The sequence below is a fragment of the Scaptodrosophila lebanonensis genome, unplaced genomic scaffold, assembly GCF_003285725.1.
Source record: "Scaptodrosophila lebanonensis strain 11010-0011.00,11010-0021.00 unplaced genomic scaffold, SlebRS2 tig00001410-arrow-pilon, whole genome shotgun sequence".
Classification (NCBI taxonomy): domain Eukaryota; kingdom Metazoa; phylum Arthropoda; class Insecta; order Diptera; family Drosophilidae; genus Scaptodrosophila; species Scaptodrosophila lebanonensis.
Genome location: NW_022060738.1, coordinates 6,390,920 through 6,406,584, shown reverse-complemented (window position 1 = coordinate 6,406,584; position 15,665 = coordinate 6,390,920). Strand labels below are relative to the sequence as shown.

At 36.4% G+C, this 15,665-nt stretch overlaps 1 protein-coding gene across 1 annotated transcript; it reads right to left on the bottom strand.

Annotated features, from left to right (window-relative positions):
- Positions 1-12,821: 12,821 nt before the first annotated feature.
- LOC115630775 (mitochondrial sodium/calcium exchanger protein) lies at positions 12,822-14,987 on the bottom strand. Its single transcript, XM_030527430.1, has 5 exons — positions 14,743-14,987; positions 14,466-14,683; positions 13,761-14,403; positions 13,182-13,709; positions 12,822-13,121 (listed from the first exon to the last, which is right to left on the bottom strand). Exons 1-5 carry the CDS (start codon positions 14,824-14,826, stop codon positions 12,882-12,884), a joined length of 1,713 nt encoding a protein of 570 aa, XP_030383290.1. The 5' UTR covers positions 14,827-14,987; the 3' UTR covers positions 12,822-12,881.
- Between the last annotated feature and the right edge of the window lie 678 nt (positions 14,988-15,665).

Here is a 15,665-nt window from a genome sequence, read left to right as displayed (position 1 = left end):
ACAAATATTATTCTCTATTATCTTATTAATTCATGTGATATAATTAAGTTATGTTTATAAAGTTGTAATATTTCCCTTACTTTTGATTTGTTTAGTTACTATGAAGCTTTACCGTCCTCAGTTGTCTCTGTCAATGCTAAGAATTTGTTCTCGCATATAATCGCCTTAGATCCAATTAAAATAGAATAGATAACTTACTTACAAACTAAAATAGAATAGATAGCTTATAGATTTTTTTGAAGCACTTACATATAATCTCGATTGCCTTTTTAGCCCAAAATTCGCGCAGCTAGCGACAAAGGACCCGTTTGCTTGTGTCGCCGACGCGTCTGGCATTGCACGAGGCCATTAAATAGAATATATAATTTTATTGTTTGTCGCTGCCTTCAGGCCTGTTCACGTTTTCTAAAACTTATTGTTGCTGTTGCCTGTTTTGTCCTTTCCACAACTCCTAAACACACACAGAAATAAAATAAAATATACCATACGCCACAGAAAGGGGTCAGGCCGTACATTTTTTTGGAGCTTAGCTAAAGAAATTTAAATTCCAAGCATGCTGCAGGCCTTCAACAGCAAGACCAACAACATCGTCACAAAAAAGAACAACCATTGGTGCGCTTGAAAATTTAAATATGAAATGCAAAACATTTTTTATAAAATACCTAAAAAAACGAAGAAAACGAAAAGTTTTATGTATTTCTAATGAAAAACCTTTTTTCAGATTTCATTTGGACACCTGAGCCGTGGCTGATTAAAACGATAAAGGTAGGTGGGTATACGAAGTTAAACAAAAACTGAAAAAATGAAATAAACTGCAAATATATAAAGTGTACTACACACTTTTTGTTGTATGCAAATGACATTAAATATGCAAATCGAAAGCTGTGCTGAAGCTTTGAACTTTGGAAAGTTTTTTTTTATTTTGGTTCGCCTTCTGAGTGCCATTGTCATTTTAATGGCAGATGTTTTTTATATTTGCACAGTACATTTATTTATTTACATATTTATATTGCAAATTAAAAATGAACGTGAAACGTGATTAATAATTTCAGACATATGCAGAAAATGGCCGTGAATCTCTAATTTTATCTTTACTTACTTTATAATTTCAAATACTTATGTCGTTGTTAGCTTGGTACTAAGTGGCTAACCTTCTAGAGCAGTTATCTAAGCACAGCTCTAATGATTGGGCAGTCCCTTAACTTTGTGACATTAACTTGTTTAGCGTGTAACATAAAATGGATTACTCTTCATCTAATATGGATGCTTACATTTTTATTTTAATATTTAATTCGTTTCAAATTGAACTGCGAAATTGAAAGCGACTTACAGCCATTCACAATCGAAAATTATATATTTTAAAATTTCTCAATTTTCTACAAGTAGTTTCAACAACAGTTGTAAGGCTTTTCCCGTAGACATCTTGGATAGGGCTTGCACTCGTCTGCATCTTCCTCAGAGAAAGCGAAATATAATCGCAGCAATAAACAGAAACTCAGAGTAAGGAGCTTAGATGTAGATGCAGTCATTTCTGATGTCGAAAGCTTTGCATAACAATGGAAACTGTATACACAATGCTGGATAATTAGCAGAGTGAGGAAAGGTACTAATGTGCCAAGAAATTGTTAATTAGTAACGTGGAATTGCATGGATATTATTATTAATGGCCTGAAGACTTAATTTTGCGCGCATTCAGGTATTGCAGGGTCCTACTATTTTGAAGAGCTCGTAGACAGGTAATATTCGCTGTAAAACATAATTGGAAAGAAATTACTTGTAGTTTTTTCCACAAAATATGTTAATTTTGCTTCCATGAAGTTGTATTCCTGGTTATATAAGTACCAATATCGAAATACTTTCGAGTTATTATTTGTACATTTTTTCAATCGAAAATATCTCACAAATGTTATTCTCTCGAAAACATACGTCTTAACAGTTTTTTCTCGATAAATTGCTTGGGCTTTGCTCTCCAAAAATACAGACAGTCTTTTCTTAACTGTAGAACATCTGACATCTGTTTATATTAAGGACGACATTTGAACTTCTCTGAGGTGTAGTTATGATAAAAAAGGATGGAGCGTTCTTCGTTAAGTTGTCTCTCGAGTAAAACAATAAATGCACGGAACTTACATTCGCAAGAAGGTTCCCTTACAGCGTATAGGTCGATATAAAAAACTGTTTTATTTATCATTTATTCGGCCTAAGCTTCCTAATAAAACTTATACATGTACATCTATTTGTTTGCACTAGCATTTTTATGAGTAAAATGCTATTTATTATTTACAATTCATAATTCATTTACTTTAGTTTGTAGCTCTTTTTTTTAATTGTATTTTATTGATTATTTTCATAGTTTCAGGAATTAATTTAAAATTTGTTTCTATACAATTATGTCTAAGATCTTCATTTTGTTGTTATGTAATGTAATATGTAATATGTAAAATATTATTTAGGTATTGAAGTAATTTGGAACTGTGAATACCAATCCGCAGTTATTTTTTTGATCACTTATAAATTGATTTACTCTGAAAATAGCAAATACAGCTGCTGTTTGGGCGAGATCCCGCAAACATAGCTGCTATATTTTATTGAGATTTAAAGTTAATGTTTATAGGCCCTTTCGGTTTTTTATTTATTCTATAAAATCGCAACAGAAAAAAGCTGAAAAACAAAAGCTGGTTTCACCAGAGTGTACAAGTTGCAGAGACAAATGGCGCATTCATACACAGATGTAGTGTGTGTGCGTTTTTATGGAAGAGCCTGTGTACATAGTACCTGCCTACAATAAAAACCAAATTGATTTATGAACAGAGTTAAGCATGGCTGTCACGTTAAAGCCACCATTGTGGCCATATAAAAATGAACCGGAGCACAGTTTCGTGTCAAGCAACGTTGACATGAGATGATTGTCGACGGTTGTTGGCGCCAGCTACCCATTTTTCAGGCACCAATGGGGCCCAGGTTTTGATGCACTTATAGTTGTAATCGAGTGTGGTCATAAAAATGCAATAAAAATAAATAATTTGTTCCAAACCATGATTTACATGCCAGCATTGCTTTAATAGAATCATAAACATGAATGGAATTCTATAATCGTGCGGGCCTGCACCTACTTCAAATAAATTGTTCGTTTATTAAATTTGCTTAATCAAATTTGTTTATTTAATTTGTTTAATAAAAATTTATTTCTTATTTCAATGCAGAGTTCTACCAAAGCAGCGTGTATATTTATAAGCCTATAACTTTCTTTAGAGTTAGTCGATCATGATACAATGTGGTATGAAATATAACAGCAGGAAATATGCAGATTTATTAAAGCTCTTATGTATTCTGAGTTTCTGGCGCCCATACAGAGGGGGGGATGAAATCCTGGACTCGGTTTATATGTTCGTTTTTAAATACTGATCAAGAGTTGTTATAGTTTTTGGGTGTTCCATTGGTGTGCTTTCTGGGGGTTACATACATTTGCATCTCGGTTCATTGGTTATTGAATTAAAATAAGAAATAACCTTATAATACATCAGTCGTTTCGTTTTACATATAGAAAAATATTTCCTGAGTGTTACACGTAAGAAGATAGGTTCAGACCTATTGGATATTATTTTGGTTTGATTTGTTAAGTTTTATTTATTTAACTTGAATAAGTGAAATATTTTTAGGCATGTTCCAAATGTCTGTCTTCTCAAATTTATTTTTAAAAGTTGTTCTTTATTTCTAGAAATACTTTGTAATTCCAATAATAAGCTGGCGGCTTTATCCTATTTCGCAAAATGGGCGACACTTGAATATTTTGCAGCTAAAATCGTATTACTTATTAAAAAATAATACGAAGACACACACACACTCGCACTTATGTACACCCATCTACATACTAGATGTATAAAAACCAGCAGACATAAACAGCAGCCACTCATTTACACTTCAAGTGACACCAAAAGCGAAAATTAAGTGAGTCTGTCGCCCACACACACACACACACAAAGGCACAGACACAGACACAGACACAAAAACAGAAAACACACACACACACATGAATTCCATTTAGCTGGCAATCGGAAGATAGGTAGGGTAGGTAGTTAGGTAATAGGGTGTAAATGACAAAACGCCATGATGCTTGTCCTGCCAGCTTGCCACTTGCCGGTGTGTGTCTCTCTGTCTCTCTGTCTCTCTATTCTCCTGTCTGTTAATGTGGGGCCCACTGTGCAAGCTAAGCGCGAAAAAGTCCTTGAAGCAATCGACTTAATGCGTGACACTGTGTGTATTTAGTTTGCATTTACATCACAAACACCCACACACACACACACACTTTCATACACACATGCCAGCACACACAACAATGACAAACACACATGGCTTGGCTTCGAAGCTCTATTGGAGGTTGGGGCGCACATTTAATTTTCTACACATTGCGCTATGTCTTGATAGATTAACTGCGTATCAGTGTGTGCCATGCATATGTGTATTGTGACTACACTGTGAGAAATTTAGTTCTTTTCAGATTTGAAACGGACCAAAAAGATTAGTTTTCTATGTAAAACGTTTTAGAGAGACTTTAATTGAAAAATTGGAGTTCAAGAGATATTGCAATAATAAGTTCAATACACCTGTTAATATTTGCAGGAGCACTACCTTAATAAATTAAAAATGGGTCGAGATTTGACAGACCTTACTTGGCTGGCTTGACTGAAACCGACGTGAATGACATAATGCTTTGTGATTTATCAGCAGGACAAAAGTTAAAGTTGTCTGAGAACACTTGACGGACATCGGAACAGCAGATTAGCTCTTAAATTGTACATTTAATTAAACGTATTTCTGAAAAATGTCAATGGCTGTCCATTGCTTCCCCTTTTCGTTTAGTGTATGTGCGTGTGTCAGCCAAAATAAGCGCTTTATAAATGTGTCCCGTTGTGCTCTGCGTCCTTGTCAACGTCCAAGGTGCAGACAATTTGCCATTACCAGAGACACACAGTGAACGGTAGGGGCCTGAGCACGAAGCAAAGGATGAGAAGCGGGAGCTGGACCGGGCCTAGTCAGTCTGCATCCCCACCTATGGCCGTGGCCTGTGCTTTCCGGCTTATGTCTGTGCTGGCTGATTGGATGGCATGCATGGAGAGAGCCGGCACAGTTCGGAAGTCAAGGTACAGCAGATATGTATATACATACATACTCGTATGTACTTATGTACGTATGTGTGCATGTATGGAGATAGTCAATATATTTCTAGCTGCCTCCTTTTTTTGGGCTGCCGTGTGCCTCTGTGCGCTTCAATGAATTTTTGTCAACGTGATTCGCATTAGAATGTGTATTCAAATGAGCACATAATTTGTTTGTTTGTTTGCTTGCCAGCTTGCATTTAGCTATACATAAATATCAGTGCTGTATATACATATATACGTATATATATACATCTATATGTGTGTGTGCTGATTTCGATATGAAAAGGAAACGCCAACGCCCTATATTCTTCAGCGCTGAGCGCCTGGAATTTTATGAGTGCAATTATGTGTGCGTGTGTGAATGCATGTTGGTGTGTGTGTGTGTGTGTGTGTAGGTGGGTGTGAGTCTTTGATATAAATTTCTAACAAATTACAAATAAATTGATGTTGTCTTGCTGCCGCCATTGTCAACCCTCAGCTTCTCGCGCAAGCCCCACAAGTTATTTAAAATATGCAAATTTCTTGTTATTTGCGGTGCTATTTGCCACCCCAGCGCAACGACACACACACACACACAAACACACACCCCGCCAACATCTATCCGTCGCTTCATTTATTGCTTTTGCGCTTTGTGCCACCTTTTAAAGATACTCTTTGAGCTTCAATGCAACACAATGAGTCTTCATTTTCATTCAGGGCGTTAAGGCGTTTAGGCAAGGCATAAATTAAATGTCGGGTGGTTGAGGTGGGGGTGGGGGTGGGGGGTGTTTCTTTTGTGTGGGGTGTGATGTGTGGGGGTGGCATGCTGTTTAATTTGCTTAAGTTCCGTAAGCCATTCAGTGAAGCTTGCAATCCAATCACACAGATATCCATAGAAAGTGGTTTGCTTTTTAACTAAAAATATATAAATCCATACTATACTCGTATGTGGCTGGTTCGCCTGCCAATCGCTTTATCTTTTCACTCACTGCCATATGCAGTTTCCTCTTCCTGTTTCATACCTTTTTGATATTTGTTGTTGTGGTTTCAATTCTGCATGAGCCGCGGGTCAAAGCATACTGATTTAATGTGCGAACCCGTTTTTTTTCTTAACTTTACAATGATTTCCATTTCCATATATGTCTGACGGACAAATTGCAATCGGGGCCTCAAAAAAATTGAATTATTGAAACGTTGTTTGGGCTTGTGAATGAGCTGGTATGATATGATATGTGTGCAAAAACAAATGGAAAACAAATAAAATGTCTGGCCGGGAGCCCGAAAAACGAGAACTATTATTCTTTGTTATTTAAATGGTTTTTATTGTAACTTGTACTATATTTGATCGGAACTATGTAAACTGGCCGTTTTGACAGCCCAGATAGTGAAAGCTTAAAATTTCTTTAAATTGTTTCTTTTCTAATATCACAACTAGTTCAACAATCTTTTCAGATTCGCATTTTATATAATTGAATTCAAATGAATAGCTAGTATAATTTTCATTGGAACTTTTCTATTGGCATTTCAATGCAATTTAGATTCGATTGCTCCTGGTTTTCATTTGCTACTAAATTTGAACGAAATGTTTTGAAAATTGGAGAAACTTCTCACGCCCAACAATTCGTTTACTCGTTTAGCCTTCAAAGCAAAACCTCCAAAAACTAAATAAATTGAATATCTCGCTGCGCTTTTCTAATGAAAATGCTGAACATGTAGCTTGCCACACCCTCTGGTCTAACTCCCATATATAAATAAACCCGCAACCAAAGCAAGTTCGAAGCAAAAGCATGGCAACATTTTTGTGGCAGAGAGAAATTTACGCTATTTTTTCTTTCAACTGTAGATACTCGTATATTTTTGATGCTGCTGTCGTTGCCTTTAAAAGGGCAAGGCAGACAAACTAATTTTTTTGCATGATGGCTGACTTTTCGGTGGCGCTAAATGAACATACAAACAAAATAAAGCAGAGCAGAGCAACAATAATAATAAGAACGACAAGGCTTCTGCTTTATTGTTACATTTAAACTGAAGCCATGAATGGGCGAGGCTGAGAGCAGAGCTAACCCAGACTGCTTTATATTCGCGCATTTACTTCTGTTTATATAAAACAATAATAATAAATTTTGTGGCAATTTGGAAGACAAGAGGACGGAAACGTCGACGTCATGAGCCTTTTGTTGTTAAAGTCGTTTTGACTTTGACTCCGACCTAGACTCCCTTTGGTTCATCCTCTTCATACGGGCTCGCCATGTTGCCGCCTCATTTCATTTAGCGGCACGTTTTCAGTTGCCAGTTTCGGCTTCAGTTTCATGCTCAATACACACTTACACTATTTGTATTTGTATTTTTGTTTGTGTTTGTGTTTTATGGAAAGTTTTGCCCTCTTGTGCTAAATTTATTTGTTTGTTTTCGCGACTTTGGCAAATTATTGAAGCCCAATGAGCTGCCGATGTTGATGCCACTGCCGATGCCGCTGCCGCTGCCGCCATCGTTCTTTTGCCACTTGGCAGTTGCCCTCTTTCCGCAATTGCATAACCATGTACATAATTGATGTTTATTTTGTTGCTTAACTATTTGATTTGGCCAAGAGAAAGCCGAAAACGAAACGCAAACATGAACGCAAACTTTATTAAATTTACTATACAGCGTGTCGTATGCGTAATATGCGAGCGTTATTAAACGTTTGCTCAATCCCTTAAATGCGTGATATTTCTGTTTTTCTTCTCTCTCTTTTTTTTTTGTATACTGATTTCGTTGGTGAGGATATAGCACATTTTGGCATTGATAGACATTTCCGATAAGACGGTTGCAGCATTGGCAAGCATAGAAGAAGCGAAGCAAAATAAAGAGGCAAAGGCGCCATTTTGTATGGCAAATACACGCTCGCATGCGAATGTGAATGTGTGGGTGTGTATATACTAGCGCGTGTGTATATGAAGCACAGATGATGCTTAACCCATTAACGGCAATGCTTTGAGAAAGCAAATAAGATATACAAGATATACCCTATGCAAGAGCATTATTAAATATTGATGGTTTTAATGGATGGAAAAAACATATTCTTGTTCTTTAGCGTCTTTAAATAGATATATGACATATTTATTATATGTTTTGCTTTATTTATGGAATCAAATATGATGATACTCTTAAACATTGATGAGTCAACAATTTGATCGGCTCTGAATATAACTGTAAAAGATATTAAGTTCATAAGATATGGCTTTGATATGCGATTTTGACTGTGTTTTTAATATGACATTTTCCGTATTCAAAGCAAAATTCGGTATGAGCCAAGTCTCTAAAAATTCACTTTTTTACATTTAGACATTAAGTTTTTAGTTTTTTAATTTTAAAGAATAATTGCATTACTTTTTTCTTCATGGTGCTTTATGGTGTGTATTTGGAAACAATCGCACTCGCACATTTTTATTCATATCTGACATTTGTTTTTCAAACATGGGTTAAGCACAACATGACTTTAGCAAATACACACACCCACACCCACACACACACACACACGCAAATTTGACTTGCTTTCATTGATTTTCTGCTCATCCGTTTTACCTCCGATTTGTGTTTTTCAATATGCTGCCCTAAGCCTTTGCTGTACTATGCAAGCAGCATCCTAGAGACCATAAACAAACAACAATAGCAAAAAAAAAAAATAAATAAATAAAAAATACGAAAATAAAAAAAAATAAAAACCATTTACCCACACTCGTGCTGGAGCAACTAATGACTTGCCCAACACTAAGGCCGCTTAGTTGCCGAAACTGGAGCCCGTCGAACCCCTTTTGCCGAAAATCTAAGCAAGCTGCTCGGCATTGTGTTAATTTAAGTAAAAAGCATTTTAGCTGATGTGTTTATTTGGCACGCTCAGCTTCCAGCACTAACACCCATATACCAGAAGCATACACATACACACATACATATACATACATACTACGAGCACAGCTTTCCTGGCCTTCTCTATAACAGTCCGCTTAACGTTCGCTCGCGCGCCATATTAGTGATAATTTAGTTGGTCTCTGGTGCTGGCAGCATACATTTATTGTTTACTACATACATATGTATATATGTATGCACGAGTAAATGGCAACGTCTCTATATGAAGTCATGTACGTGTTTATATACATAAGGCCATCTGCATGTATATATTGCTGTGTGTGTGTGCAGATGTGCGCCAATTTGGCCTTTTGCCAGAGCGCCACTTTGGCGTCCTTTTATAGGAAAATGAGTTGAGGTTTCGGGACAGTGTTAGCAGCGGCTTTTTTCTTTTTCCTACTTCAAACATTATGAAACACTTCAATGAGCTAGAATGTTGCTTTCTCGCACTACACTGAGATACATACGAAGCGAGTATATTGAGGAGTGGCGAGCCCACATATACGAGTGATTGCATGTTTAAAATTAAATCGGTTTTCATATCTGTACATTTTTGAAAAGCAGAATGCCATGTGGGCGAAAAGAATTTTCTTAAAGGGAATTCATAGTGTAATACCGCAATGAAGGGTAATATTATTAATTATGTTCACAATCTTTATATTTAAAAACTTTGTCCTGACTGACTGACTGACTGATTGGTGATCAACGCCCAGAACAAACTGTAAAAGCTAGGAAGCTTAAATTTTGACTCAAGTATCGTTTCATAGTGCAGATGCGCACCAAGAAGGATTTTGGGAAATTCGAGCTACAAAGGGGGGAAAACGAGCTCCAAAGTTTGTTTCAAAAATCTTCAGTTTTTCAACGTCGAACTTCAAATTGGGAAGAAAAATGGTTGTGCTTTGCGATTGCAATGGAACACCCGATTTCTTTGCTCGCTTGGAAAATCCTTGCAGTAAGACCCATTGGAACATAATTAGACATTTAAATAAAACAAAATAAATCCAGTATAAAAAATAGCTTAACATCAGTTTCTCGAGAAATTTTAGTAAAAACTGTAAAATAAAAAATTACATTTAAAAATAAAATAATAATTCGATTTTAAGAAATTAAAATTAATTTTATGTATATAAACAAAACTATAGTACACTAGTTAATGCATATAATAATATGAAAGAAATAAACAATTTTCTGGTATTGGTAAGGTATTTACAAGTATAATTATTTATTTCGTGAATAAAATCAAATTGTCTTTCATTTTGATGCCAATAACAATATTTGGAGTTTACAAGGAAAATCTTATCACTAACAAAATATTGCCTCGTAAAAGTATGAGCTTCCACTAATAAGTACACCACTCATTTTTTAAGTTGAAATTATAACGTGTTGTTATTAAATATCTTAATTTTATTTTATAATATTATATCATAATATAAATCATAGTTTTCGTATTTGTATCGACAGCACTATTTCTTGATTTTCTAAATAAATAAATAAATAAATAAATTCTTTAAATATAAAGTTAAATAAAAGGTTCCAGCTGTAAAAAGCTAAGAGATGTCAAAGTATTGATTCATTTATAACTCACATATCATATTTTAAATATTGCTTAAAAAAGCTCCGTTTGTGCCTCAAATATAAGGAATACGAATCTATATCAAGTGATATAGTACATGATGTATACGTTTGTTTTCCTCTCAGTGTAAATACGTTGTCGTGCCATTCCTGCTTACTTAAATGGCTAATATATGCTTATAACTTGCTAAAATAAATTTACGCTTTCATTTCCACCAAAGCGGGCAGCAAAAGAGAGAAAATTTTGAAATGCTACTATTAAATTGTTGTCAAGCGTGTTAAATGGTTTATTTTTATTTGCGCGCGCGCTAAAAGTTGAAAGTTCGCGCAAAGTTGAGTACAAATTTGGAGTGGCGTAAATAATTGAGTTGGGGTTTTGTGGTTGCCGGGAACGCAAAAGGATTGAGGCAGCAAAATGTTTATCATACGAGCAAAAGCGACGTCATAAATTTCCGAAAACAAAATTGTGAAGAGTTATATGAAAATTGTGCACTAAAAATAAATGTGCAGTCATGGCTGGCAACGAGCGTGAATAATATATGGCCTAGACAGAGTTTGTCTGCAGCAGCGACACCAGAACCAGCAACATCAGCAACATCAGCAGCATCACAATATACCATTGGTAGTGCAGAATATTTAAAGCCAATAGGCTGTCTAATTCATAGGCAAATACTTCAAAAACAAGTGCATAAATATGTATATATAGTATATATGGGATGTGTGCATGCGACATGTGTGCGCAACAATTATGCAAATGCGTGTTAGAGGACGGCAGACAAATAAATTTGGTAAATAAAGCATTCGTATATATACTTGTATGTACATAGTATATGCCAGGACGGCAGCAAACAAGCAAATAAGCATAAAAATATACGACAAACCAACATTTTCTGGCATAAATTATGACCAAGCATGCGCAGCAGACAACAGCAGTTGAACAAACAGACAATAATAAACAACAAACATTTGGCATATCATATTTATGACAAACAGCAGCAACAACAGCCAGAAACCACAAAACCCGCAACCACCCGCAACCACCCGCACCACAAAGACTGTGACCCACTTGTAGTTCACATTTCCGCACACTTATGCATGCCATTCTTTGGCGCATTCGCACAAATTCCACGCAATTAATAAGCTGCATTAAATTAATGCTGAACACGGTGAAGCCTCGATAAACCGGATATACTGGCTAACTCAAATATAGTGCAATAAATAACTGAATAAATCAATAAATAAATATTTCTCATATCAATTCTGTTTCGAAATACTTATCATATTTACATAAGTACCCCCCGATAGCACTTAACGAGCTTAAGAGTTGGGCTTAAAGCAATTGCCATTCATTTTTATTGTGTATTCTTTCCACAGACATACTACATACTACATACTACATACATACTACATACATACATACATACTACATACTACATACTCTGCGGTCTTGGCCTTTACGCACATACCGCATGTGTTTGTTTATTGTTAATAATGAAAATGCATTGCATGCCCCTGCTATTATGTGTGTCCATGATATTTAAATGACAATAAACTTAATTTGCAGCAACAACGAATTCATCCTTTAATTGACCGGTTAAAGTGGCTCTAGTGGCTCTACTAGTAGAATCTTTCCACAAAGTGTGTGTATTTTGAAAGTAAATGGATTTAAGCGGAATTTAATATCTTGTGTTCATTTATTATGCTCTATTTTTTATGGACCAACGTAAATTGAACACAAATGCATGAATACATTGTGTGTTGCTTATTAAGTTTATTTTAAAGCTACTTTTGCGGCAATAGTCTGGGATTAAATATGGATAGGAATAGCTGGGGGAAAAATCTAGTATACAAGTATACAGATATTTTTGTAAGAAGCACGGTGTTCTGATTGCATGCCAATTTATTTTCTCACTGCGTTTATATTTTAATCTTATTCATTTTTTTAAATACAAGTTTTCTAGTTTGTCGGTCTTTAGTAAGATATTTCTCAACAATTATTTACTTATTTGTAGACCATTTGTTCCAAATGTCGTTAGCCCGCTTGTTAGCAATAATTACCTCGGTTGTGGTATTTCATATCGATTTGAAGAGTACTTTAAGAGTATTTTCTTTGACCTCTAGCTTTACTTACAACTTTTTCTTGAATACTTGTATTATTTTTCCTATGAAATTGGTATTTAAATTTGTACTTTTCACCTGCAATGGTTAATATTTATATCCATCATATACAATTTTGCATAATTTATTTGTTCTGCTTAAAGACTTAAAACTAAAAACAATATTGACTTATGCCCAGAATTTTGGACTCTCCCTTGGTGGTGTTATCCTGTGCAATGTGCCCATTTCATGTACCCAATTTAAATGCGACATCCATTGGAAAATAACGTAGGATATGAGAAATACGAGCAAGTATACGAACAGCGAGAAGCGTAACTCGTATCCGCACATGGAGATATGTAGCAAGCTGCCGACTAAGAGAATGGGCGTGAAAACCATGCATGTTTCCGTATATGGAGTAATCATAATCTGCAGGAATTAATTCGAATGAAATAAAAAATACACATTCATAAAAAACAAAACACTCACAAATACATCTCGGTTATAGCACTTGTGGAGAACCAGCTCAGGCACCGCTAGGTATACGGAGTAGGTGGCCAAGCTCATAACAATACCGAAGGCCGCATCCAGCATTTCCGTCTTTAACAGATGATTAAGCACCACGACGACGATAAGGGTATCATCTATTCCGAAAAATATCAGGTTTGTTAAGCTTGGAGATGCATGGAATTGCATGCTGACGATTTGCCAGATCAGATTATCGACCTCGTCGGTGAAGAATCGAGTCGTGATAGTCACCATAAATACACCCGTCAATGAATAGAACCACAAGTGTTTGGGACATTGGCGTGCCTTTGTGGCGACAAGGATTAGGAAAGAGACAAACCAGCAGGACAGTACCAGCATGGTCCATTGCACGGAAATCGGCTTGAAAGGTATAAACAGGAATGGAAAGGTAATGTAGGCAGTGCAGACCACGGCCTTGCACCAGCCGTGCAAGGCCCGTTCTTTGTCCATCACCGGCACAAAACAGGCACAGCTAAAGTAGATAGGCGTCTGATCGATTTCAATTAGAGGGTAGTTCCCAAACAGCTAGCTGTAACTTACCAATAAGATGGCTAAAGTTTTATTGTTATCGCGCATACGCTTATATCCGTTGACCGTATCCCACCATAGCTGCCAGGCACTTAGTTCGGTGCTCTCGTGAACACTTTGCACTTCAGTGTCGCTTATCGGATCATCCTGAATGCTATTTTCACTTAGGGAGACTGCTGAGGCAGAGGCCTTAATTGGTTTTTTGCGTTTATGCCTCTGCCGCAAATAAGAGACTAGCAGCACAACCACAAAAATTACAATAAGGACGAAGAGAAACAGTTGAGCGCGAAAATTCAACATATACATTTCTTCGATGGGCAGATCGGGCCGCTTAAATAGTTCATATTTCTTGCTCACCACAATTTGCAGGTAGAAATGGCCCACTATTATGAACATCATGTTGCCCCAAAGTGTTAATCCATTGACGCGATAGCCATCGACGCAGAGTAGCATTATGCCCACGCTAAAACATCGCATAAGGTCGCCTTGCGTCCGCGCCAGAACCAAGGACGCCACATATGTCCTCGAATATACACAGCCCATTACGACGTTGATGTACTCGGGCAAGTGGAGCAGCAGACAAGAGCAGGTGAAGCAGAAGGCATATGGCGAAATAGGCGCAGTTGACATTAGCGTTAGGAAGTTGGGCAGTAGACTTGGGGAGGGCAAGGGTTAAATAAGAATAGGTGTTGCATTTCATGGCCTACAAATACTTACAAATACTTGGCAATCATATATGTTATGCACATTTCAACAAGAATGAATAAGACCGCAACAGCAAAGAATATGGTATGCCATTCTAATTTCAAAGTGCAAAATATAAGTTTCAAATAATCCATATAGTAGACATAGAAGCTGCAGCTGGGTGTACGTTTAACGAAGGCGCATATTTCGCTTTGGTTTGTGAGAAACTCTTGGCTGTAGTAGCATTGCGTCTGAGCACGAAAAGTGTAAAATCATTTCTGAATTAATTATTCATTTTTCTCATACTCACTTCATACTGTCCGATTAAAAAGGACATGTGTCGACGGGGCCGACTTAAAATTTGCTCCATCGCTTGCATTTTGGTCTCCGCCATGACGTTTCAATGAAAATGTTGGATACAGTTCTATTGTTCTATTGTCGGTTTTGCTAAGCAACTATTGCTATGCTTACTTTTTTATACCCTATCTCCAAAGCACATAAGTATGTGCTTGACGAATAGCTTGAATAGCGTTAACCGTCAGTTCGCTCATCCTTTTCTATGAAAGCATGATCTGCAAGCTTGGTAATAATATCCTTAAGTAGCCTTAAGGAGGACAAATTTGTATTTTTGTCTTGGTCCTACTTAGACAAATATTATATGGATTGTGACATGTTGTTAGCGTTGTTTGCCTTCCTGCCAAGCTTCACGTTTATGGTAAATTCAGTTTATGCTCTGCCAACGGCTTTGGTTGTTGCTGCATTGGTTGAAATGCTTTTGCATACTTACAAGCCTTTGAGAAAGGATATTAACATTTTTTTTTAATTTTTGGTAGTGATACAGTGTTATTAAATGTTAGGCGCGCACAACTACAGCATTCCATTCTTGTTTTTTGCTGATTATTCGATGTCACAAGGAAAAACACGGCCTGTGGATAAATTGGTTTCCTGGAAGGAAAATTTAATTTCCGTGGCCACAGGTTATGGACAAAAGGCTCAGTTGGAATGCCAAGTTGTTAATCTTCCTCTCTCTTTACTTTCTACTAAGCATACCCGTGCACCAAATTGCATATGTCCTAAGAGAAGCATAAAAAGAAGCACTCCTCAACTCTTTTTAAAATCTTGTTGGGGATGAATAAAAAGTTAGTACGTTACCCACTGGGTGGTTCATAATACTAATACTTTAATTTGCTTGAAAATTGCTCCTTTTCGTGTGGCTCTTAGAATATCCATTTG

Excerpts from the sequence above, each read along its gene's own strand:
- LOC115630775 (XM_030527430.1), bottom strand. The coding sequence starts at position 14,826 with ATGGCGGAGACCAAAATGCAAGCGATGGAGCAAATTTTAAGTCGGCCC. Across the intron at positions 14,684-14,742 it reads TTTTAATCGGACAGTATGAA|ACGCAATGCTACTACAGCCA; the intron begins GTGAGTATGAGA and ends TTTCGTGCTCAG. Across the intron at positions 14,404-14,465 it reads TATATGATTGCCAAGTATTT|TCTACTGCCCAACTTCCTAA; the intron begins GTAAGTATTTGT and ends GCCCTCCCCAAG.